The sequence below is a fragment of the Diabrotica virgifera genome, chromosome 5 (assembly GCF_917563875.1).
Source record: "Diabrotica virgifera virgifera chromosome 5, PGI_DIABVI_V3a".
Taxonomy (NCBI): Eukaryota; Metazoa; Arthropoda; class Insecta; order Coleoptera; family Chrysomelidae; genus Diabrotica; species Diabrotica virgifera.
The window spans coordinates 248,987,291-249,013,972 of record NC_065447.1 but is presented as its reverse complement, the minus strand read 5'-3'; the positions used below and the strand labels follow the sequence as shown (position 1 = coordinate 249,013,972).

The 26,682-nt window shown below is 32.2% G+C and overlaps 2 protein-coding genes across 4 annotated transcripts in view; one reads left to right on the top strand and one right to left on the bottom strand.

Moving 5' to 3' along the window:
• Positions 1 to 26,682, bottom strand: part of LOC126884789 (dynein regulatory complex subunit 2) — a 73,116-nt gene continuing 46,434 nt past the window's right edge. For all 3 annotated transcript variants that reach the window (XM_050651023.1, XM_050651021.1, XM_050651022.1), the window contains exons 4-6: positions 7,030 to 7,227; positions 4,039 to 4,450; positions 1 to 3,505 (exon numbers count right to left, since the gene is read on the bottom strand). In XM_050651023.1, coding sequence (XP_050506980.1) covers positions 3,093 to 3,505; positions 4,039 to 4,450; positions 7,030 to 7,227 — 1,023 coding nt within the window. In that variant the 3' untranslated portion in view covers positions 1 to 3,092. The remainder of the gene's footprint in view (positions 3,506 to 4,038; positions 4,451 to 7,029; positions 7,228 to 26,682) is intronic.
• Positions 10,997 to 25,647, top strand: LOC126884795 (odorant-binding protein 59a). Its single transcript, XM_050651031.1, has 5 exons — positions 10,997 to 11,164; positions 13,370 to 13,538; positions 13,627 to 13,784; positions 22,042 to 22,168; positions 25,457 to 25,647. The coding sequence occupies exons 1-5, from the start codon at positions 11,114 to 11,116 to the stop codon at positions 25,561 to 25,563; spliced, it is 612 nt and encodes a 203-aa protein (XP_050506988.1). The 5' UTR covers positions 10,997 to 11,113; the 3' UTR covers positions 25,564 to 25,647.

Here is a 26,682-nt window from a genome sequence, read left to right as displayed (position 1 = left end):
AACTGTTGTAGGCTATTATTTATTATTATATATGTATCAATATGTTTTCGCTTAAAGTAATGTAACATAAGTGCATAGTTATGATAGTTTATTTACCTAAGTATGTAAGTACATTTTGTCATGAATGTAACATATTCACAAATTGTGAATCACAATATTACATGTAAAGTAGTAGTGAGTAAAATAATTTTATAAGTAAGTAAAATAAATAATGTTTCAAAAATACCTCCTTTATTGTTATTGTTTTTTGAACCCATAGCCCGATCAGAGAACACACAATTTTACGAAAACCTCCAAAAAATAAAGGAAGGATGAAAATTTGGGAATAGGTAGTTGAAATTGTCTATTATTATATAAGAAAAAGTTTACAATTCTACATCCCCTCCATTTTACAAAAATTGGGAAATACGGGGTGAAAAATATTTTCTCGGGGGTGAAAAAATATACGTTCAAAATAAGTTTGAAATTGTATAAAATGACTAATTCCAAGTAACTTTTATTCTATAGAGTTTTTTTCACTAAGTTAATACTTTTCGAGTTATTTGCGAGTGAATATGTTCATTTTTGACAAAAAAAAACATGTTTTTGGACGATTTTTCGCAGATAACTTAAAAAGTAAGTACCTATTGTAGCGAAAAAAAATTTTCAGCAAAAATATAGCTTGAAAAAAACTGAAAAAAATGGTGTATGCATGAGGTCTGTAGACCCAGCAGGAGCAGAGTTGTAGCTAATGAAAAATAGGTTCTTCTTCGTCAAATTCCAAATCAAATATTTCAATTTGAAATAACGCAAAAACGGAGCTCTTTTCGGGGAAAATTCATTACAACTTTTTTAAAGTGGTTAAAAAAATGTTTATTTGTGTTTTCTAAAAAAAACTTCTAACATTATAAGTAAGTGAGTTACGCTTAAAATATTGCTGGTCTTTTTTATTTTTTGCTAAAAAAATCGCGAAAATCACCCCTTAATTAGCTTCTCAAATAAAATTAATCGTTACCGCTTCACAAGTTACGTTACTTATGTATTTTTTATATTTCTACCTATAAGTTTCATTGTTTCAAAGTACATACTCATTTTTGAAAAAAAATGGGTTTAAAATAAAACATTTTTTTAATGTTGAAAAAAATTGAATTTTTTATGGAATTAACTTAAAAATTATTAGTAATACCAAAAATCTTAAAGAGTAATAAAATGTTCGTCTTGCTTTTCTGAATATTTTTGATTTTTTGTTTTCTTGCTAGACAAAAATTGGATATGCTATGGCTGTTCAAAATTTGCCTAAACTCGTGATTAGTTACTCGTTTAAGCCATTTTAACAACAGCTTTTTCAAAAATAAGCACTTTGAACCGATGAAACTTACAGATCATATAAATAATACATAAGCAAAGTAACTTGTCAAGTGGTAATGATAAAATTTATTTCTGATGCTAATTAGGGGGCGATTTTCGCGATTTTTTTTTACCAAAAAATAAAAGGGACCAACAATATTTTGAGCGTAACTCACTTACTTTTAATGTTAGAAGTTTTTTTAGAAAACAAAAGTAAACCTTTTTTTAACCACTTTAAAAAAGTTCACATGAATTATCCCCGAAGAGTGCTCCGTTTTTTGAGTTATTTCACATTGAAATATTCGATTTGAAATTTGACGAAGAAGAACCTACTTTTCATTAGCTGCAACTCTGCTTCTACTTTGTCTACCGACCTCATGCATACACCGGTTTTTCAATTTTTTATAATCTATGTTTTTGCTATGAATATAGTTTGGCGAGAAAACTCTATAGAACAAAAGTTGTTTTGAATTAGTCATTTTATTCAATTCCGGTTTTATTTTGAATGTATATTTTTCACCTTCGAGAGGGGGTATTCCCCTCAATTTTTGTAAAATGGAGGGGATGTAGAATTGTAAACTTTTTCTTATATATAATAATAGACAATTTCAACTACCTATTGCCAAATTTTCATCCTTTCTTTATTTTTTTGGGGGTCAGATTGTTCTTTGATCGGGCTACCAGGCCTAATATATTTTAAAGTAGTAGTTGTAGTAATTTGCCTACAACTATTGAAAAATTATTACATTACAGTCCTGTGAATTGTGGTTGCAATTAATTGGAGTCTCGTTTTATGTGGGAAGGGTGGGGGGGCGGGGGCATTGAATTTCGCCAAGGACGCAGGAATGGCAAGATACGTCCCTGATTATGACCAGAACTAAAGAGGTATGTACCATAAATTCTTATAGTTTAATATTATTCGTGAACAATATATCAGAACTAGAGAGCTATTAAAAAATTAAAATCGTGTAGAACAATATAAAGAGGTATTTTCAGAATTCCAGAAGAAATAGGTAGTCTGGGCCTTCGAATAAATAAAGAGAAGACGAAATACATGCTCGTAACCAAAAATCCAAGACTAAGAGTTAGGCAGAACATACATAACTATTAATGACCACAACTTCGAAGTAGTAAAAGACAACCACATAGAAAAAGAGGTCTCAGCAAGGATAGCTGCGGGGAATACAGCATGATTTCCATATCATCATTATTAAGATCTAAGCTGCTAAAATGAAAATCTAAATTAATACTGTGCATGTCAATTATTCTCCCAGTTGTTCCATATAGAAGTGAAAAGTAAGTGGACTCTACATCAGCGGGAAATAAATAAGCTGCTGGTATTTGGGTTCTCAGAATGATATTTGACCCTCAAAGAGATGAATTGACAGGAGAATGGAGAAGGTCCCGCAAGGCTGATGTATGGAACTGAAAATATCGTCAGACATATAGAAGCTAACCAGATAAGATGGACAGGTCATGTGGTAAGATCAGATGAAGGCATAATGCTAAAGACAGTATTTTTTGAGAGTCCAAGCGGTAGATGATCCAAGAAAAAGATGGAAGAATGATGTTGCAGCCGATTTATCTAGGATTGAAATAACACAATGATAAATGAAAGCGCAAGATTGTAGAAGATGGAGGACTATAGTGAATGCGGCGAAGTCTCGCTCCGAGTTGTAAAGCCAGTCAAAAAACAGAAAAAGAAGATAAGGCAATAAACAGTTGGAATAATTTGAGAAAAACTCATGTTCAGAACTTAACACGATCTAAAAAATCAATCTTCGAAGCGGTGCCGAACTAACACTGATTCTTCTAGAAGGAAAACGGGTGGGAACTTTACTGTTTGGAATTGAAGTGGATAAGACTTGAGCTTCTAAAATGGCTCTTATCATTCCACGAATTTGCTTATTTTCTAATTCGAGCTGTTTCTTTTCTTGCATTATCTCAGCACAGTCTACTTCGGCTCTATTATAACCAGACCAGAAGTTTTCCATCGGCTCCAATTGTTTTAGACATTGATCTATAAATCCGGAAAATAAGGGTTCTGGTTCTGGTAGTGACGTTTGTGGATGTGTGTCCAGTTCGTTGGGTTTATCCTGGACCGTTATATGTTGAAGAGTGGTTATAAGTGATTCTGGTGATACTTTTTCTGATTCTTTGGATTCTTTTTTGTTCAAATCTATAAACAAACAAAAAAATTATTGAAAAAAGTATCATAAAACAGTAGATATAGAAAAAAATTACTTGAATGAAAATACAGGTATCTTAATTCTTTTTATTTGGTGTTCTTATTTTTTAAATAGAGAAGAAATATACTCTTGAAACTTAATACATAGTTATTACACGGTTAGTTCACCATATAGGTACGTATGCAAATACACGGTATGTTATAATGTTATATTTGCTATGAAAGAATACAGTTTTTCTCTGTATGTTAGACATTTGGCACAGGCTTATTGTATTTTTCTTTTTTGGTTATTATTATTTGTGCTGTCTTTTTCTTTGCACTTTCTTGATACACTTGCATCTTCAAATGCCTTCTTATTGGAAATCCAGGCTACATTTTCATACTTTTATTTGCATTGCCATAATTATTCTGTGATTGTTCCACATTTCTGTCCAGGATCCAGTTGTCTATATTCTCTATATCACCTATACCTTTAAATGATATGAGCCTTAAATCAATTTAAAGTAAGAAAAATATTTACTTACCTAATTCTAATTGATTATTAGCAGAATCAGAGCTACCTTCTGAATTTTCGTCTAAACCTTCCAAATAATCCCCAAAAGGCATACTATCCAAGTTCTTCACATTCTTGGAAGTACCTGAAAACCATTTTGACAGCTTTTCACGGTCAGTTTCTAATTTCTTGCACGTTTTCACAAGGAACAATATCTCATTTCCTTTTCGAAGTAGATTTTCCAAATAGTCTTTGGTGCTCGAAGCTTCGTCCACAAGTAATTTTAATTTTTTATCATCGAGTTGTAAATCACGATGAAGATTGGTACGAACGTTGTTAAATTGTTTCTGTAAAACGTCTAATTCTTCGTTGAGTGTTGTTAATTGTTGTTCCTGTGCAACTTGAACCTCTTCGAGTTCTTTATTTAATTGGTCCTTTAATACCTAGAATCAAAAAAGACTGAAGAAATAAACATTTTTACTTGAAAATGAGCATGTTTTATTGGGAAAGGATCGCTACATCTTCAATGTTTTTGGCAATAATATTAAAAAACCCTGAGGACTCGGGGCAACAACTAACAATCCATTGAGATACAGCTACCTCAGGAAACAAATGCCAAACGTTTGAAACGTAATTACGTATATTACATCTACTTTTCGCATATAACCAAATCATCTTTGCACAAGACAGGGAGGAAATGAAATATTTGCTAAGGAAATTAAGGAAGGATCCTTATGTATTGGACCTGAGGTTGAAGATTTGAACTTGAGTTTAGAAGAAGAGACTATTCAAAGTTATATAGAAATGAAAATAGCACAGTAAATAGTAACGAATATTACCCTATATGAAGCGGAAATATGGCCAATGACAACATCAATACCAAATAAAATAAGAACAGCTGAATAGACCAGGGCGCATCTGTAAATATATTACTACATTTGGACGTTGAGAGGTGACTCAATTTTTTTTGCAGAAATTGCTTGAAAATAACTCAAATAATAATATTTGAGTTATCCTCCCTCCCAAAAAGGTCCGGAACATTGTTTAAATAATCAAAATGTCAAAAAATTAAGGAAAAATTCGATTTTTTTGTTCGTTTTTTGATTATAACTTTAAAAGTGTTCATTTCCGAGAAAATTTGTACTGACATAAAAGTTGCGTAATTATATTTAATATAGAATTGGTTAAAAATTTAAAAAATAGTCACCCTTGTTGCAAAATAGCAATAATTGCGAAAAAATATACAAAAACAAGTATTCGCATTTTCCATTTTTCAACCATTTATGGTACGCTTAGGACTTTCATATTTCACCCAGAAAAACTTTATGACACAGTAACATAATACTGTAAATTTCATTAAGATCGGTTCAATAGATTTTGCAAAATAAATTTTGCAATCCAGCTTTCGCAAAAAAAATTCATTTTTTCAAAATGTTACAGGACTGAACATAAAGCAGATAGCAAGTTAAAAATTTTTTTGCTAATAGAAGTGCACTGTACCTTTCATTTGCAATTTGCAAAACTAAAATCGATTAACTACCACGGCGTCAGGAATTTTTTTTAAATAAACATTAGTTATTGGTTCTACGCGCACGACAGCGGATAGTTTGCTCTGATTGGGCATTCCAATGATCGCTGATAATGATTGATACATTTCTACTAAATTTGTTTATTGCAAAATAAAAACACATACTATATCCTTTGAAATAACACTTTTTTTACCAAAAACTTTTTTTGTTCATATATTTTAACTTATAGAATAAAAGTTTATTATTTTTAAACATATGCAATTGTTTAAACAATATTTCACAAACAAAAATTAAATTAATTTGATTTTTGTGGAATTAAAATATTAAAATACAACAAAATATAGAGTAAGAAAATAATATATTAGATACATATTGGAAGAAATTTTAGTGGAAATCAACTTGTTAATAACACGTGAATCTAACACCGCTGTCCTGCGCGTAGCACCAAAAATTATTGTTTATTTAAAAAATTTCCTGACGCCGTGGTAATTAATAGATTTTAATTTTGCAAATTGCAGATGAAAGGTACAGTACACTTCTACAACCAAAAAAAAATTCAATTTGCTATCTACTTTATTTTCAGTCCTGCAACATTTTAAAAAAATTAATTTTGTTTGCGAAAGCTGGATTTCAAAATTTATTTTGCAAAATGTATTAAACCGATCTTAATGAAATTTACAGTGTTGTTTTACTATATCATAAAGTTTTTCTGTGTAAAATATGAAGGTCGTAAGTGGAGAATAAATGGTTGAAAAACGTAAAATGCGAATACTTGTTTTTGTATGGTTTTTTTCGCATTGATTGCTATTTTGGAACAAGGGTGACTATTTTTTAAATTTTTAACTAATTTTATATTGTAGAAAATTAAATTTTACAACGTTTATGTTAGAGCAACTTTTCTCAGAAATGAATAGTTTTAAAGTTATAATCAAAAAACCAATAAAAAAATCGAATTTTTCCTTCATATTTTGACATTTTGATTATTTAAACAATGTTCCGGACCATTTTGAGTGGGAGGATAACTCAAATATTATTATTTAAGATATTTTCAAGCAATTTATGCAAAAAAATTTGAGTCACCTCTCAACGTCCATCTCAAAACAGATGCGCCCTAGACTAGAACTGGACTTTATGAGAACATGTCTACAAATCATCAGAAAGGATATAATAAGAACAGAGGAAATATGGAACAGAATGGAAGTAGAATTCTCAACTACAAAAAACTTGGAAAACAGAGCCCTGCAGTGGTATGAGCATGTACAAAGAATTCTAGACCGAAGGTGGCCGAAAAGAATATTGAACTGGGACCCGCCGGGAAGAAGACTGAGGCTAAGACCTGCTACAAGGTGGAAAACGTACGACTGGGAAAATAGAGTGATGTGGGGATGAGAACAGAAAAGTCATAATGGAAAAAATCCGAGGAAGAAGAAGAAGAAATAAACTGGCAACAAACATTCATTTTAACGATTTAAAAAGGATGATAATGGTTTTACCTCTTCTTGTTGAATTCGTTCCTTATTTTGAACAACTTCGATTGCTGTTTCGGAATCCAGAATCTTCAGTTCAGCAAGATGCATCCGTCTTGGATCTGTTCTTTCGATATATTCTTGAACCATGGCTTCGATATCATTCCAAATGAAACTGCAGACCTCCTCTCGATCTTGTCGCATCTGATCTATTTTCGACTGCAGCTACAAGTAAAAAAATGTGTGAAGGTGGATTATTAACTAAAATAAGTAAAAATAGTTTAAAAATATCCAAAAATTAATTAAAACCCTTTATAAAAGGTATATAATTTATTAAAATTCTCTTAAAGGGCTACATCACATATGTAGAACGTTTTCGATTTTAATACAGATCATCATCAGTGCTGACCCTAAAATAAGTATAACCTATGAAGTTTAGGATATACTCACAGGATGCTCACATGCCAAGCTACCAAAATTGAAAATATATGGGTAAAGACCCTTTAAAATGTTGACATACATTGTTTTAAAGAACATGTATGTTTTAAATAATCCTAGATTAAAAGACCAAATTTTCAATCCAATGGCATATAAAACAACATAATGTTATTCTACATCTCACCCGACTGAAAACAATGGGAACCTTCTCTGGTTACACCTCCGAGGCTTCTACAATTTGCAAGCCATAACGGATGCTGAGACTAAGGAAGATGAGGGAATTTTAAGAAGAGGAAGATGGTACGTGAATTATAAATGGTAAAATTCCCTCATCTTCCTTAGTCTCAGCATCCGTTATGGCTTGCAAATTGTAGAAGCCTCGGAGGTGTAACCAGAGAAGGTTCCCATTGTTTTCAGTCTAGTGGGCTGTAGAATAACATTATGTTGTTTTATATGCCATTGGATTGAAAACTTAGTCTTTTGTTAGCAGTTGCCGCTAGGGCATCTATGCCATTTCGTTCGTTGCAATCCGTGACTGCACACCGGGGTTTGTTTTGGTTGGATCAGAGAGAGCAGCATATGTGCCTCCTGATGAGAGACTAATAAGTTTCGAAACCGGTAGAGGTGCTTGCTGCAGTCTCTGATTGGACTAGAATATGATGCGGCTGTATTTTCGTTTTGCAACGAAATTGAAAATGGTTTTTGGTAGCTTAGCATGTGAGTTATACTTAAGTTAGCCAATGTAACAAAAAAGAAAGCTTCTGTTGGAGTGAAAGTAAAGAGAATGATAAACTCCAACAGAAGTAAGAAAAAAGAAAAAACTAATGAGTAGCAAAATTAACAAAAATGAAAAGAGAAAGAAAACTAGATGTAACTAATGGAAGAAAAAATGAAAATAGAAAGAAAATAGCTTCTCGTTGGAGAAGCTAAAGTAACAAAATAGACAGAGGCAAACTGAATGGAGTTAGGCTAGCGATATATGTAAGAGAACGACAACTTGACACTCAAGGATGGATACGGCCAATCTGCATGCCTGTCGAAGACGGTAGCTGAAAGTAGATAGTGATGTTGACTAAGAATGGAAATATTAAGATAAGAATGATGTACTGAAGATGAATAAAGATGAATAATTGTTAATGATGAACAAATTTAATAAAATCAAACAAATCATTGGCGCTTGGAAATGATCTCCGATCACTTTCCCAGGTATCTTACACTGCTGCCAAATATTAAATATATTAAATCAGCAAATGTGAACATAAAGGAATAATAAGAATAAATGATATACAAAATAAGTAAATATTTATTAAAAATAACTACCTATACTCCGTCTACCCAACAGACGGAGTAATCACGTGAATAAATCACAATATTTCTTCCAAATACCTTAACGCACGGCCTTCTACACAATACCGATAACAAGGTATTCGGTAATTAGTGTTATCGGCATTGTGTACAAGGCCGTGAGTTAAGGTATTTTGAAGAAATATTATGATTTATTCACTTGATTACTCCGTCTGTTCGGTAGACAGAGTATAGATTTGCACAATCTCCGAGTTAAAAATTGAATAGTATGTGACTCTAACATGACAAGGTTATACTTTAACAGGATATACAATATTACAACAGTCCTGTTATAATATGTATGTTACAAAATTTAATACCTCTTACTTACATAATATAGGGTACAACTCACATGAGACTACCTGTACCAAATGGTTAAGTACGCTTGCTACGTACAACTAAATTAAATACCGACAAATATAAATAATAATATGAATAAGAAGGCACAAGCCTGACTAAGGGAAATACAATAGAATGAATTAAGCAAAGTTAATGAATAAACGTTAAATAAATTGAAGTTAAGATAAAGATACAAACGACTTAAAATGACCGAATAAATGAAGTAAAGCGAATAGACAACAAAATATCTGGGAAACAAGCAATTACTATTACAACCTAAATAAATCCGAATAAAAGCAAACAAATAAAAGCAATAATAAAGTATGAAAACCTAATTTTCTGGGCTTATTCCTTGTGCACAAGTACCTGATTACAAGTGATATTCTCCCTTTTTGTATTTGTTTTGTCTTGTTGGGTTTCTGTTATCTATATATGTATACTTTCATATCTTATAATACTTTTACACATAACACGAACTCACGGCTTAAGGGATTTCATTATTCTCCTACTCTTGCTCTTTCTTCTTCTTATTGTAGTGCTGTCTCCTTTAGTGGAGGTTAGTGACTACATTGGCAAATCTGTTTCTATCTAAACTCGGCTCTAAATAAATATCTTGCTCTTTCTTTCAAGTTCATTAAACACATATTCCAGTAGAATTAGGACCAATTTTGGTGAGATCTTATCACCGTGTTGTCCTCCGCGATTCTTTTGTATCTGTCGTATTTATTCTGAAGTTTCAAACGTATTAGTCTGTGGTTTACAAAGAAGTTGAAGGAACACCGATAGGTTCACCACTGTCACCCGTAATAGCAAAATTTTTTATATTATCTGGACACATTTAGAAGAAAATTGAACACATTCTTGCAACACATATCCACCACAAAATACAGTTTACCAAAGAACGGGAGAATAATCAAACAACTTCCATTCTTATTCCATGTATCGGAGGAAGACGAAAGCAAAGGAAGTACAGTATATCTAAAAACCACCCCATACTGGTTTTTTACTTTGGTTTTTTGTTCTTTCCTTTTGTTTAAATCTTCTGTGACAAAACTTTATCAATCGATTACACATCTATCCCTAACCTATAGTTATCCACGTGTTGGCCAACTTTACCCTATCCCATCCTAACGTTTTTACTGTTGTACGGAGTTGAGTCGTGGGCTCTCACAGACACCACCTGCAAGAAAATTGAGGCTTTCGAAATGTGGCTTTATCGTCGAATCCTAAAGGTATCTTACACCGACCACGTTACTAATCAGGGTGTCTTGCTGAGAATGCAAAAAAGAAAAAGAGCTGTTAACCACAATAAAGGCAGCCAAAATCGAATACCTCGGCCACATCATGAGAAACAGCGAAAGATATGGACTGCTGCAACTAATCTTACAAGGAAAAGTGGAAGGAAAACGAGGACCAGGAAGGCGAAGAATTTCCTGGCTGAAGAATCTACGTACCTGGTTCAACACAACAACTACAAATATTTCCAAAGTAGCAGTGTGTAAAGTACAGATTGCCATGATGGTCGCCAACATCCGAAAGATAGGCACTACAAGAAGAAGAATCCTAACGTTCTGGTAGCCCATTACTACATTGCTACGTGAATGTGTTGATCCTCTGTTGTCCTCACCAACATCCTTCTACGTTCTAGACGAAATCCTAATTATATATTAATTGGATTTCTGTAATACATTAAATGTAACAACAATAGAAGACCTTAAATTTTTAACCAATATACACAAACAGCTTAATTTAACAAGTTTAATGGAATAATGACCGGATGTATCAATATTGTATCTGAAAGAAATTGATTGACAAATTGGTCTCGCGTTCATTATCCATTCCTGATCTCATTAGTGTTTGTTTATTCTGTTAATTTGGCATAGATCCTATTATAATTGAAATAAATATCTGATAAGTGAGCTTCTTCTCACTATAAAACAAATATCTGCTCTCGTGGTTTGCATTGCACCTTTCTTGACTGTGTTGAATCATGGAATATTTTGTTGTTTTTTTAGTGTTATGTGTTGCAGGATCTTTAGAGGTAAGTAAAAAAATAAGTATAATAATCAGTGTTATACAGAGTCAGTTTTATATATGGAACGCCTCAATTAACCCAGAAACGGCTTGCAGGATTTTTATAGGTTTTAGTTAGTACGGCTCTTGCAATGCTGCCGATATTATGATGGTATTTACATTGTTGTCAGATCTTCCGTTGTTCTGGAAATCTAATGAACTTTATTTGTTTTTTACTTTTGCACGATTTTTATACGTTTTAGTTAGTACGGCTCTTGCAATGCAGCCGATATTATGATGGTATTTACATTGTTGTCAGATATTTCGTTTTTTTTTGGAAATCTAATGAACTTTCTTATTGTAAATGGAACACCCTGTAATTTTTTTTCGTTTTGAAGTCCTTAAGATACTGATTATTTGTCGTGTAATGTTCCTTATATCAAATGGAATATTGGAGGAGTTGCATGGTTACAGAAATGGATAAAATCAGAAGGGAGAAATTAAAAGGTTAATGGGGTTGACTAAGTAAAGGAGAATGTGGTAGAATGTATTCATGAAAAAAACTAAATTGGTATGGGCATGTCAGAAGAACAGATAGGAATATATGTATTTCTAAAATAACAGGTTGTGTCCAATGAGGAGAAAAAGTGGCAGACCCATGCAGGGGGTCGTGGAAGTAGAAGGGCAGAACAGAGATAGATAGCGAGAAGTCGTGAGAATGGGAAGACAGTGACAGCTGTAGAATCTTTCTTCTTTTCTTCTTCGTGCGACTAGGATTACTCCTGTTTGTCTCCCTCTTATTTTGTTTCAGTTGTTGTTGACAGTTGACGGTACATTGTCTTTTCACCTTTTCAGCGGCCTTCCAACGGGTCTTCTGCTATACAGCTTGTTGTTTTTACAGATGTTCGCTAATCTATCTGGTCCCATTCGGTTTACATGTTCGTTCAATTTTGTTTTCTTGTTTTTATCCGCCTGTTAATATTTTGAATTTTGCATTGTTTGAGTATACTTCTGTTGCTTTGTCTGTCTCTTAATGTTATGTCCACTATTGATCTTAATACTTTCATTTCGATATTGTTGATTTGTTGTTTCGTCTTTCTTGTATCGGTCCCTGTCTCCGCTGCATATGTTAGGATTGGTTTTACTGTTGTATTGTTTACTTTCATTTTGCCTTCCATGGTCAGATATTTGTTTCTCCATATAGTTTCTCGGAGGCAACCACTGACTCTTGCTGCTTTTACTGTTTGGTATCTGTTCTTATATTCCTGTCACTACTGATCTCTACTCCTAGGTGATTAAAGTTCATTACTTGTTCTACAATTTTGCCGTCTATTTCTAGTTTGCATCTACTCGGCTCTTTACTGATCACTATACATTTAGTTTTTTCTACTGATATTCTCATATTAAGTTTGTTTGCTGTGATATTAAAAGTGTGGAGCTGCCTTTGCAGGTCATTCTCATTATCAGCAATTAGTACTGCATCATCGGCATAGCATACTATCGTAATTTTATGCGCTTCCATGTGGTACTCATGTCTTTTCTTCCTTCGTGAATTATTTCATTTATCACCATATTCAATAACAATGGGCTGAACGAGTCTCGTTGGCAGATTTCTCCATTTAGTTCTATGCATTATGTTTCTCATGTTGACGTTATAACTCTGGCCTTGTTGTTCTTGTTAATTTCATTAATTATTAATTAGCTTTCTTAATTTATTATTTCAGTTATTTTTCTGTTATAAAATTTTCTCTCACAATAAAACACTGAAAAACGTTTGTTTTCTATACTTCCACAAAATTTATTACAACTATGTTATTACTACAGCTGTTTCGGCAAAGTGCCTTTCTCAAGTGAAACTTTGCCAAAACAGCTGTAGTAATAACATAGTTGTAATAAATTTTGTGGAAGTATAGAAAACAAACGTTTTTCAGTGTTTTATTGTGAGATAAAATGAACTTCCATCAAGTAACGGTCGAATCCATCAATTATAAAATTTTCTGTTCCTTCCGTAGCTTCCTTTTCTAGTTTTCCTAGATAATTTTATTGCTTTCCTTTTACTTTTTTTTTTTGGTGTCTTACTAATAAACATGTTTATGATTTCACTAACTACCTCTAATTCTAATTGTTCTCCAAACTCCTTCCCTGTTTTTTCTTTTACTTATAACACAGATTTATTAAATTTGCAATATTCGCTTTCTTCTTTTCATACATTAAAAAAAATGTTGTTCTGTAGGCTCTTAAATGTGAATTTGGAAATAACAACGGAGAGAATGTTCGGCAAGCACTAAGCCAATGTTTAAACAGTAATGAAACTGAGCATTTCTGGAAGATGGCAATGATGGATGAATCAGATGAGGGTTCGTCTGAGGAAGGTGAACATTCCATGACCAACAGCATGAACGGTAAGCTAAATCAATATTAAGAAGACTAAATATTAATTGTCTTATTGTTTCTTAAAAATATTTATTTAATGATATTTTTATGATTTAGGTTCCAACTCCAGTACAGTGGCTAAAACAAAAAGAGCTGTCGATGATAAAATGACCAAACCAGGAACTGATACAGATAGTAACACAACTGAGGAACCAGATAATGGAGATTCAAACGAAGCTTGCCTCATTCAATGTGTTTTCACTAATATGGATCTGGTAAAATATATCTTTTATTCATAAATAATAATAAATAAATAAATAATTTATTCACCTTTTGTTTCATACAAGTATGAAGGTAAGTCAATATAGAATTACATAATAAATATTACATAATAAAGCATAAAAATTTCACAAATAACTTGCACACTTAAAATACAACAAAAAAACAGAAATTATACAATACTCTCATATCCGCGACTACCCAGATGTCTCTTGGATGAATTCTTCCAAGGAATAAAATGCATTATTCAACAAAAACTCTTTCAGCTCTTTTTGAAATTTTCTTAAGTTATTTTGATTTTTTAAACTTAGCGGTAGTCTATTAAATAGAGAAGGGCCAGTATAGTGAGGGGATTTTTTAAAACCGGCATGGTTACATTTCATCAAACGAATTTTTTTTTATTTATTTATTATTCATTTACGGACCGAAGTCCATTAGTACATGATACAATTAAAATTTTTTACAATTAAAATGTCACACAAATTAGAAAAATAAGATCTAGTAGATACAAAATTGGTAAATACATAACAAACAATAATAAGAATAAACTTACTTGCTCTCATTCAACAATTGAGAGCTAGAACATTTTGAAATTGACAAATACAACTTATCCTAGAACAAAGACAATAACAGTAGTTGACAAATCAGTCTTGAAATTAGAACATTAAGTTAAGTATAAATATAATTGTGTGGAAAACGCAGTAAAGTCGTTCACAAAGAAATCAATTTGCGGAGATAATGTGTTTGCTAATTTAAGAGTTTTAGAGAGATAGGAACTTGAACTATAATTTGTGCGGTTAATGACCTCGTGGAAGGTGGTCACAGAACGGGTGGTTCTTGAAGGTACATGTAGACCAATTTTATTTAAAAGTGGGATACAGAATTTATGACCATGAATTAAGTTATATAAGAAGCAAAGATCTTTATGTTGACGACGACTCTGTAATGAGTCAAGTCGAATAATTTGCAGTAAAAACTCATAACTTTGACCAGTGAGATGCATCTTATAAGCATAATAACGTAAGAATTTACGCTGAACTTGTTCGATTTTATTAATATGACAGTTATATTGAGGTGACCAAACACATGATGCATAATCTAAATGTGGTCTAACCAAAGAACAATAAAGAAATTTTAAAGAACGACCAGTCGTAAAGTCATAGCTGCATCTTTTAACAAAGCCAAGCATCTTTAATGACTTAGAAACTATGCTATTAATGTGTAGGTTGAAATTTAAGTTAGTATCAAGAATAACACCCAGATCTATAACTGAGTCAACTAATTGTAACCTAGTGTCCCGTATAAAGTAAGAATTATTCTCAAAGTGTCTTAGTCGAGTAAAAGTTATAGCATGGCATTTGTTTGCATTTAAGTCCATACCATTAAGTGAGCACCATTCCACAAGACCATTAAGATCTGATTGCAAATTGTAGTGATCCAAATCAGAGGTAATTATGTGAAATAATTTAAGGTCATCAGCAAATAGAAGAAATTGAGCAAAATTGAAGCTTTTATTTATGTCATTTATAAATAAATTAAAAAGGATAGGTCCTAAGTGGGAGCCTTGAGGTACACCCGATGTAACTATAATTTCATTAGAGAAATAATTCTTAATACGAACTATCTGCCTTCTATCTAATAGATAATTTCGAATCCAACTAAGCAGAGGATCAGAGAAACCCAACTGTTCGATCTTATGTAACAATAACGTATGGTTGACTCTATCGAATGCCTTGGAAAAATCTGTATAAATCGCATCTACCTGTTGTTTACTTTCCAATGCTTCATTTAAGAAGGAGGTATAATTTAACAAGTTCATTTCAGTTGATCTCCCCATAACAAAACCATACTGTTGTTCAATGATTACATTTTGTATAGTAGGCTTAATTTTGTCACATATTAAACTCTCGAATAGTTTAGGTATAGTATTAAGGATACTAATAGGTCTGTAGCTCTGTACCCCGCTTCTATCTCCATTCTTGAATATCGGTGATATAAAACTAACTTTCCAAACGGGAGGGAATTCACTCGTTTGTAATGATTTTTGAAAAATAAAGAATAAGGGACGAGCAAGATTAAAACTACAGTATTTCAGTAACTTGGGTGGGATTCCATCAGGCCCTGGACCCTTATGTATGTTTAGCTGGGATAATTTGGTATATACCTCTGAAATAGATAAGTCACAACCAGTAATGTTGAAACTAGTGTTAGCCCTTGCACTATTTGGAATAGGACATTCGTCCTCACTATATACTGCAGCAAAGTACTGAGCAAACATCTTGGCTATGGTAGGACCATCGGAACTGGTTTGGCCATTATGGTTTAAAGTGTTCGGAATGCTATTATTGTTCCTTTTAGAATTTACGAACCTCCAGAAGCTTTTAATGTTACTAGGAAGTGTATGTTCAACGTTTGCTACAAACTGATTGTATGCTTGACCTGATAAGGACTTGCATATCGACCTCAATCTAGAAAATTCATTATAGTCTTGAGGTAACCTGGTCACTTTAAATTTCTTATGAGCTTTCTTTTTAGCAATGATGCAGTTTCTTAACTCTCGGGTATACCATTTAGGAAAATTGCCGGTATAAAACTTTTTCATTGGTACATAAACATCGATAGCGCCATATAAGACATCATAAAGTATATTGACCATATCATCTAAACTTTTGTCTCTGAAAATTTCATCCCAGTATATTGTGTCTAAGTAATCAGAAATACCTTGAAAATTTGCTGATTTAAAGTCGTAGAAAAAGCCTTCAGCTTTCATTTCATCAGTTAAAACATCTCCGCGGTTTAAATTAAAGCATAAAGGAGGGTGGAAACTATCGGGGTCAACTAATCCCTCATCAGCTTCTGCGACAATGCAATTTTCATCATGAACCAAAACTAGATCAAGTAATGAGTTTACATTATTATAGATGTTATTGCGTTGGAAAAGATTTTGATAGGAACATATATGATTCATAATATTTATAGCATCTTCTTCGATTAAAGGAACGTCTGGAGCAGAAATTGCCGTAGAACAAAAATTATCATGAGACCAAGTACAGTGTAGGTTGAAGTCCCCTGCAATACAGAAATGAGAGTCACAATTTTGTCACAGTTCCTCGTAAAGTGTGAATGAAGAACGCTATTTTTCTTAAACAGTTCAACCTTCTGGAAAATAAAAGTTAACAGTTTATATAATATATACACGGAAGGTACCGTAAGAATTCTTTTCTTTCTGAAAACTTCCCGACAACTGTCACGGTAATTTATGTCAAAAATTCGTCTGATAATACGCTTCTGTAAGAGAAAAATGCGCAGACTTTCGGAAGCTCTGCCCCAAATAATGATGTTCTGCGCGATACGAGAATATACCTGCGCATAGTAAACAGAGATCAATGTACTTGATGGCATATCATTTTTTAATGCCGCTATCGCAAAATACGTCTTATTAAGCTGCTTACACAAATGATCTATGTGTTTATCGAAACTTAAATTAGCGTCTATAACTGTGCCTAAAAATGTTGTATGTGTTGCTGTGCTGACTACCACATCTCTGTTACTGATTTTAAGTTCAAAAACGGGTTGGGTCGTTCTTCTCTCACCGTATGAAAAGTTTACCTATATCCCTCTAACCAGTCAAGAACTTCCATATTTTTTATCCCTCTAATCAGCCAAGAACTTCCATATTTGATCATAGTGGGTTATGTGCATTCACCTTGTTCATATTATTCGTAATTTTTTTTTAAATCAACGATAGGCCTAAGAAAATATAAATCTAAGAACTGGTTACTTTAGAGTCATTTACTACTACGTTCCTCACTCTTTATCGCTTTCCTTCTTTTTTCTTTCTCTTTCTCAATGCCAAATAAATTTTTGAGACACATTATATGAAACGTTCAATATTTAAGACATCCCAAGTAGCAATTTTACGACCTGCAACCAATTTTGTCTTAATGGGACGTTAAATTTAAGGACAAAATTGGTTCAGAATAAGCCTTAACCAAGGACAACGTCTGTTTTTCCTATGGACCAACGTTGCTGCTAATAAGTCATATAATCTGATGACCAACCGACATCGGGAATAACGACGTCAATTATTAGGATAAGGTTTGACGTTAAGCTGACGTCGGTCTTAACCTATCTGTACTATAAGTGCAATTAAGTGGCATACATCAACGACTACTCAACGTCGGGAATTACAACGTATTTTTTAGGATAGATGCCAACGTTCACAGGACGTTGGTGTTTTATCGAGTATGGTAGAGGTATTTTTCGGGAAGACGACAACGACAATCCAACGTTGAGAATACCAACGTTAATTATTAGGTTAAGGTTTAACGTTAAGCTGACGTCGGGTATAACCTCTATACTACAATGTAATTTACTGGAAGACATTTAACGACTGCTCAACGTCGGGGATTACAGAGTATTTATTAGTATCGAACCCAACGTTCAGGAGACGTCGGGTGTTTTCTCAGTAGGTATATGGTAGATTGCTGCGTGTACTTGCGGGAAGGTGAGAACGACAATACAACGTAGGTAATAACAACGTAATACTTAAGTAAAGTTGTATACGTTAACCTGAGTCAAAGTTTTTTTATAAGATACCTGTAATTTACTAAAAAACGTCGACGACTTCCAACGTCGTAAAGTAAATTTTCGACAATTGGTTGTTTAGTTTCCAACTAAAAAACGACGTAAAAATTTGCTCTTGCTGATTAGGGCCTATCTGACTTGACTTGTATGACTATAATATGACAGATATTACATTGCATAACATAACCTTACTTTTTTACACTTGGTTTTTCTAGTTTTTCTATAAACAGTATATTAACAATAACAATTTATTGAATGAAAAACCTATATAGTTAAACAATATATAGTTGTTATTTGAGAAAAAGAATGTCTCAAAATGAAGGGGAAATGCATGGAAAAAAGAAATCAAAAGCTTTTAGACATTCAACATCCTTTTACAGACAAAAAGCTAAACTTTTGAAAATGGCACATACAGAACCTGAACAGCTAATTACTCAAAATGGGACTAAAGATTTTCATGAGGTAAACATATGCAACAAATAAAAATAACCAACTATAAGTAGATTAATAAATGCATTCATAAAACCCTTTGGTGCTGCCTGATGTACATACACAAGCATCTACCACCAGATTAAGGCGTGTTCACGACGACGACCGGTCGTCGGGAGTCTGTCGTCAAGACCAGGTTGTTTGCACTTACTTTAGGACGTATTAGGTATACCAATAGGTAAATTCGAGGTGTGCAACGTAAAAATAGGTTATACTAAAGGTCGGCAGGGGGTGTCCTTGTCCAAATCAGTTAAAATGTAGTGCAATTTTGGTCGCGAGTCAAATCCGCCATTAATGAAAGATCCCCATGGTTCAGCCATTTTTTGAAACATAATGTTTGGCAAATTTTTTGCTAGATTTTAATGAATATTTGATTTTAATTAAGGAATTTTGTTTATATATAAATCAAGGATAATTTTGTATGAGTCTCGACATAATAATAGGTTTTTATAATTACGATGGTTATTTCTATTTTTACCGTTTTGTTCGATTTAACCTGTAAATTTCTGAGGCGCTTTCAGTTTTTAGCAATTTTTATACCTAGTTTAACAGTACACTTCCTTGCGTTTGTAAATTTTCGACCGCATTATGCAATGAGGCAGATGATTAATAAAATAATTATACAAGTCACTTAGGTTATATTCTGAATAGAGTAGGAACCTACTTAAATAAGTATCAACAGGCCGTCATGAATCTTAGTTTGTGATGATTTAATATCCTCCAAGATTATTAACCTATTTGGTAACAATTAGGTGTGTCGGCCGTACTTCTGTGGTAGAGAATATTATACTATTACTTTTCAAGACCAAAGTCCTAAAAAACCAACGTAATTTGACGATAAAATTTCTCGAGCTGAGAAGTCGAGAGGGGGACGTGGGACGTCGAGGCAACCCGTATTTCTATTCCCCACTTAGGTGCAAATAGCGGTTTTCTGACCGTCGTCGCAACGTCGCGTATTAACGTTGGGGCATTTAATCCAACGTTAAGACGTCGTAATATTACGTCCAATTGCTTCTTGGGATGGTTTAGAACAAAGCTGTTAAATGAATCTAGTTGCTGTACTTATATCGAAATCTTCTTTCACTCATTTTATGAATATGTGATAAAATAATAATTGTGCAGGTAACTTGTGTAATTTTTTTTTGCTTTCTTCTTAGCATATCAAATCACTTGTTTTTGTGTTTAGCGGCATATTTAGATATTATTATTGTCTTCTAACTTCCTCTATATAACCAGCTTCTAATTCAGATATTTTCTAATCTTTTAAACACAGTCAATTGTCAGAAAACTATCTACTAGAACAGAAAGAAAAACAATATACTTTGAATTGACATTGTAGGTACTTTCAAAGTATTTAAATGTGCTCTAAAGACAATATTCTTTTTGTTTTCTAAATTCAGCAATTACTAAACAATCTAAGTGCTCAATATCTATAAAAATATCATTTTTGGGAACACAAACATATCTATCTAACTCAACGTTTGTGTTGCTTAAACTTTCTTGAGTGCTAATATATTCCATTTGGTGAGACCGCTCCCGTCCGAAAAAATTACTGATTCGGTTTCTTTGTGGATTCCTATTCAAAAATGTCCCCTTTAAACAAATCTGAAGGGTGCCGGGCGGAATTTTTGGGCAGAAATTGTTTACAAAAATTTTTTAAGCAAATACAATAGATCACCTTTTTTGACCTGGAAATTAGGAAATTTTTTTAGGTTTTTTAGGTCATTCTAAACAAGAAAGTTATCTTGTGGTTTTTCTCAAAAATGGATAGTTTTCGAGTTATAGACGATTTAAAATCTGAAAAATGCTAAAATACGCATTTTCAAGGCCTAAAAACTCATATTTAAATTAGTATATTTTAGGTAGTCAAGTACTTAAATTGTAGTTTAAACATTCATTCACCGTTGTTATTTAATTGTTAATTATGCGTGTCCATCCGGATTTTTTTGCCGTTGCGGCGCGTACTATTTCCAAAAATCTTCTATTTTCCTCCAAAAAATATATTTTTTAGATTCTTTGGAACATTCTAAATAAAATAGGTTTTCTTGTCATTTTTCTCAAAAGTTAATAGTTTTAAAGTTATAAGCGATTTAAAATCCGAAAATGCGTATTTTCGCATTTTTCGAATTTTAAATCGCTTATAACTTTAAAACTATTAACTTTTGAGAAAAATAACAAAACACATATTTTATTTATAATGTCCCAAAGAATCTAAAAAATATATTTTTAGAAGGAAAATAGGAGATTTTTGAAATAGAGCGCGCCGCACCGGCAAAAAAATCGGATGGACACGCATAATTAACAACTAAAAAACGGCGGTCTAAATTAAGGTTACACCCGATAACTCTTCATTGTCTTGAAAATGAATTTTTAAACTACAATTTAAGTACCTACTGGGCAACCTCAATAGTTATTTATGATATAAGTGTTAAAAGTACACGTTTAAGACACGCATGTGAAAGTTTGCAGAATGAGCGAAAGCGAGTTCTGCAATTCACATGAGTGCCTTAAAAATGTACTTTTTAACACGCATATCATACAATATTTTTTCTACAAACGTAATTACAGGACAATATCTACAAAAACTTTTACTTGAACTTGACTGACATTCCAATTTTATATTTTTTTGACATTACATCAAAATTGCATATACGGTCAATACGAACTGCAGTGCCTTAAAAAAATTTTAAAGCACTAGTGCCTTAAAGTAGCATTTTTAACGCTCGTATGGAGTGCTAAAAATTGCATTTTTAACGCGGTTGTAGAAAAAAATACTAATTTATATAATATGAGTTTTTAAGCCCTTAAAATGCGTATTTTCGCATTTTTCAGATTTTAAATCGTCTATAACTCGAAAATTATCAATTTTTGGGGAAAACTAAAACATACCTTTCTTGTTTAGAATAGCCCAAAAAACCTAAAAAATTATTCTTCTTGTCAAAAAAGTGATATTTTGTAATTATTTAAATAAATAATTGTTTAAACAATTTCTGCCCAAAAATTCCACCCGGTACCCTTCAGATTTGTTTAAAGGGGACATTTTTGAATAGGAATCCACAAAGAAACCGAATCAGAAATTTTTCCAGATGGGAGCGGTCTCACCACATGGACTAATAAGGCTTTTAACCATATGACACTGTATTTATAATTTATTAGAGAAAATACTTTAATTTTCAGATGGACACCAACGGTATGCCAGACCATTCTAAACTTCTGGAAGGACTTTTGAAAACAGCAACGTCTCGTGAACTACGAAATTTTTTTCAAGATACAGTAGATGAATGCTATCAAGAACTAAACGAAGGTAAGTACAGAACAGAGGCTCTAAGAGTGTCAAAGAAGAATGACGTCTTGTTCTTGATGTGTCTATCCGTAACGAATGTTGGTGATCATCATAGCAATCTTCACTTTATCTGCAGCAACACGGAAAAGTTCCACAGATGTTGTGTTGAATCAGGTTCTGAGGTTCGTTAACCAGGATGGTCTTCTTCTTCCTGGACCTCGCTTTCCAAATATTTTTCCTTGAAAGATGGCTTGTAGGAGGGCATATCTGGAATTATTTCGCATAATGTGTCCAAAGTATTCCAACTTTCGAGATTTGATGGCGGTTAGTACCTCTCGGTTCTTCCCCATTCTTCTAAGGATCTCCTCATTTGTGACCCGAGCAGTCCATGGGATTTTAAGAATTCTCCGATATAGCCGTATCTCAAATGCTTTCAATTTTCGGCACACATCTTCGTTCAAGGTCCATGATTCAACACCAGGAAAAGGGACAGAGAAGAAGTACCATCTCAGCATTCTTACTTTTATACCAAGAGAAAGGTTGTGGCTCTTGAAAAAGGCCCCCATACGGTTGAAGGTTGATCTAGCTTTTCCGATGCGCGCTCTTATTTCTTGGTTATTGGTCCATTCTTCATTTATTATGGTGCCGAGGTAGTTGTAGTGCCTCACTCTTTCTACAGGTGTTCGGTTGATGTAGAGTTGACCTCACTATAAGAATGACGTGTGTGCAAAATATTATAGTTGGTGTCTGAGAACGAACAGGTGTATAGTGTGGTTTAGTGTGAAGCACCCACGTCCAGATTATTGGGCTTCTACTGTCTTATCACTTCATATTGCGAATCACTCAATATTTTCTTCCTCGTGCTTCTTTTCGTCTGGTGTGCTTTTTAGCGTTCTTTATAATTATATCTACGCTTAACACCCTCTCCAATAGTTTTAACCCCCCACTTAGGATCATCCTGGTTACGCCGTTGCATATATCTATTGCCGTATCCATTACATCTTTATAACTTACTCTTTTCTCTTATTTTAGGACTATCTTTATGTCGATAGATAGGGGAGTGCATATAGATTTTCACTTTGGAAAAAATCAAACAAGACAGAACTTTTTGTAATTTCATTAAGAAATGTTTAATAAACAACATATCAAAAAGTTCTACTCGAGAAGTGGGTGCTTCATTTTTTATTAAACAAATGAACTACGAAATTAGATGTTTTTTAAATAACTCCGAAAATATAAATTAAAAAAAAACTGACTTGACCATTGAAAAATTCAGAAAATTTTACAAAAAAAAACCTTATATAAAGAATTTTCTAAAATTAAATCTGTATCTTCTAGAACTTTTTATTTATAACGCTAAAGTCACCCTTCTCACAAACATTGGCGCACTGTAAACTAACGTACGGCGAAGTGCACGGTTGAGTTATTTTAAAGTAATTTTTTAACTAATGGATTAAATGAAATTTTATAAATTGAACATGAAAGAAGAATAATTAAGCTATCTTATGGTTATAATAGAAAGAAATAAAATGTATGGGCATAAGTACGGTGTGGGCGGAAAATGAGCCTTACATGAATTTTGTTTAAAAATTATTTAAAAATGTGTAACTAACACAATTTTTCTTATAAAACTCTCAATTTTCCACAACTTACCTTTCAAGTATCTTACTAAATGATGTTTCATTCAAAAAAAATCTCAAAAATTTAATTCAAATGATATGACGTCTCAAAAATGTGTAATTTTTGAAATCTTCGTAGTTTTATAGAATTACCAGCATTTTAAGACGGTATTACTCAAGTTTGAACAGATCTATTACAGTTTTATAAGTGCTTTTTTAAAGCTTAGGATGTAATCTTTAAAATGCACTTAATTATTTTACTTTAGAAATTAAATAAACTGTTTCCTTTTAAGAAAATTAAGAAAGACAACAAAAATGTAATACAAAAACCGAAAATTACTAGCTAAAAAAATGTTTATACAAAGTGATCAAAACTTTTTTCTGTAAAAATTACCTATAATACATTTAATAAGAAGCTTCAACAATAATAAATGTTCAGCAAAAAAATTTTTTAGCTCTTATACAGTATGTCTGCGTAACTTGGAACCTATTGATAACTTTTTTATTATCAGTTTTACGAAAAAAAGATATTCTTTATAAAATACTCTAAAAAATCTAAGATGCAATCATCAAATATCAAATTTAATTAATGTTATACGAGGTATGTCAAAAAATATGAATTTCACTCAAGAGTAAAGTACCTTTAGGTACATTTCACAATATCGAAAATTGTTATTAAAAAAAGTTGTTTGGAATTAAAAATTTTGTTTTATTGTTCAGTTACATCCTTCTAATTAAAATATTGTGAATAATAAAGCCACTTAACTCTTAATAAAAATTTATATTTTTTATATACCTCGTATAAAATTAAAAAAGTTTGAGATCTGATGGTTGTATCTTAGATTTTAGATCAGGGAGAGCATTTTATGAAGAATAACTTTTTTTCGAAAAAGTGATAATAAAATAGTTATCATAATTGTAATAAAATGATGATGCGTATCCATAATTTGAGAAAAAATTGAAAAAAAAATTTTTCGATTAGAATGATGTAATTGTATATTTAGACATAATTTCTAATTTCAAACAACTTTTCATAATAGCATTTTTTGATATTCTGGAATATAAAGGTATTTTACTCTTTAACGAAATTCATATTTTTGACATAACTCGTATAAAATTGATAAAATTTGATATCTGATGGTTGAATTTTAGATTTTTGACTATCCAGAGCATTTTATTAAGAATAACTTTTTTTGTAAAATTGATAATAAAAAAGTTTTCCATGTGGTTCCTAGCTACGCAGACACACTGTATAAGAGCTTCTGTATAAGAATTTTCAAATTGCAATGCCATATTCGGATTCAGCATAATCAAAAACAAAATAGAAACATATTTGATCAAAGTAAAATGATGAATTTAACAATATTTTTAAAATTATTTTTACAAAATAATTGTTATTCTTTAAACAATTAATAAACAATTAGCGGCCAAATCTGCGAGTAGAACTTTTTATTTTAACACGTATATAAACTAACAAAAAAAGTTTTAGAGAAATATAAGCTTGTTTGAATTTTTCCGAAACAATGCATGTTTTTGTTCTAATTGCACTCCCCTAAGATGGCTGTTGTCCTTTTCGTGGATATTGTTATATGGTTTCTTTCTTGTCTCTGCTCAAATGCTTATGCCATTGTAGTTTGAATTTCTATTTCTTCTCCTCTATTTCTTATTATTATTTTATTTGTTGTTATAGGTAATAAAATGGACAGCTGTTCTTTTTCAACGAAATTGGTCAAATGTTTGGTAGAAAAAGGAAAAGCAAATTGTGCTGATTGGCCTGCTGGAGGTTTGCCGTTTTAGTAGTTTAAATGGATCTTATAATAGGCTGATATGTATATAATTTATGTTATTGTTTTCAATAAAATTTTAAGTTCGCATCTACAAGTTATTTAAAATAAAACAGTTTCTACAATTTAGGCCGCTTACAAACGAACCACTTTTTGAAGTCGAAGTCGGCAGCAAAAAGTCAAGCGTTTGTGGTTGTCTGTCGCTACTTTAAGTCGTCATTTAACAACAATGCATAACGAATTGTCAAAACACAGGCATTTTCTCGACTGCTTACAACCTCTACGCCAGGGAAATAATGCAAAAATATACCATGTTCGAGACACTTGAGCAGCCAGATTGCAAATAGGTTTTTTGGGTACTATATACCTAATGCACTATAAATACAAAAATTCCCCTCACAGTTCAGACGAGAATTTTAGTTATTAACAAATAAGCGTCAAAAATGGCAGTTTTTTCGTTTAAATCGCTACAGGTAAAAATACGGTAATTAAATATCTTATTTATAGTATCCTCCTTTTAGTAGATGAGCAATGGTTAAAAATGACAGTTTTTGAATTTTGGTAAGATTATTTGTTGCTTCGGAAATTTCAAAATAAAACTAAAATTTCGAAAATAAAAAATTTGCTATAACTTTTGCGAAAATGGCCTTTAGACTTTCATATTGCATGAAAAGTTGAGTCAAACAGTCCATATAATGCTCAAAAAAGTTTAAGATGATTCGTCAATTACTTTAAATTTTATTTAATTTATTTATCCCAAAGAGCTTTTTTTGCAATGTGATTGTTCAGAAAATAAGAATGATATAGCAGTTCTGTGGAAACCACGTGAAGAAAGAATAGTTACGTTTTCAACGAATTTAAAAAAAATCAATAAAAAGTCATTTTTATCATTCTGAAAACATTTTACTAATGTAAAATGTTTGAATATCTTTGTTAAGATTGACTCGAGATTAAAACTACTTTAGGATTTGAAAAGCTAGTATTTTTAGACGAATTTTCAAAAAAAAAACTTTTCGTCTAAGTTAATTACGGTCAAAGTTAGCCACTTTTTGTATTTAATGCACAGCTACTTTGTTTATAACAATTAAGCAACCTAACTAGCGCCATTTTGAAGCTCAAGGTATATAGTTTA

Excerpts from the sequence above, each read along its gene's own strand:
- LOC126884795 (XM_050651031.1), top strand. The coding sequence starts at position 11,114 with ATGGAATATTTTGTTGTTTTTTTAGTGTTATGTGTTGCAGGATCTTTA. Across the intron at positions 13,785-22,041 it reads TTTTCACTAATATGGATCTG|ATGGACACCAACGGTATGCC; the intron begins GTAAAATATATC and ends TTTAATTTTCAG. Across the intron at positions 22,169-25,456 it reads CTATCAAGAACTAAACGAAG|GTAATAAAATGGACAGCTGT; the intron begins GTAAGTACAGAA and ends TTGTTGTTATAG.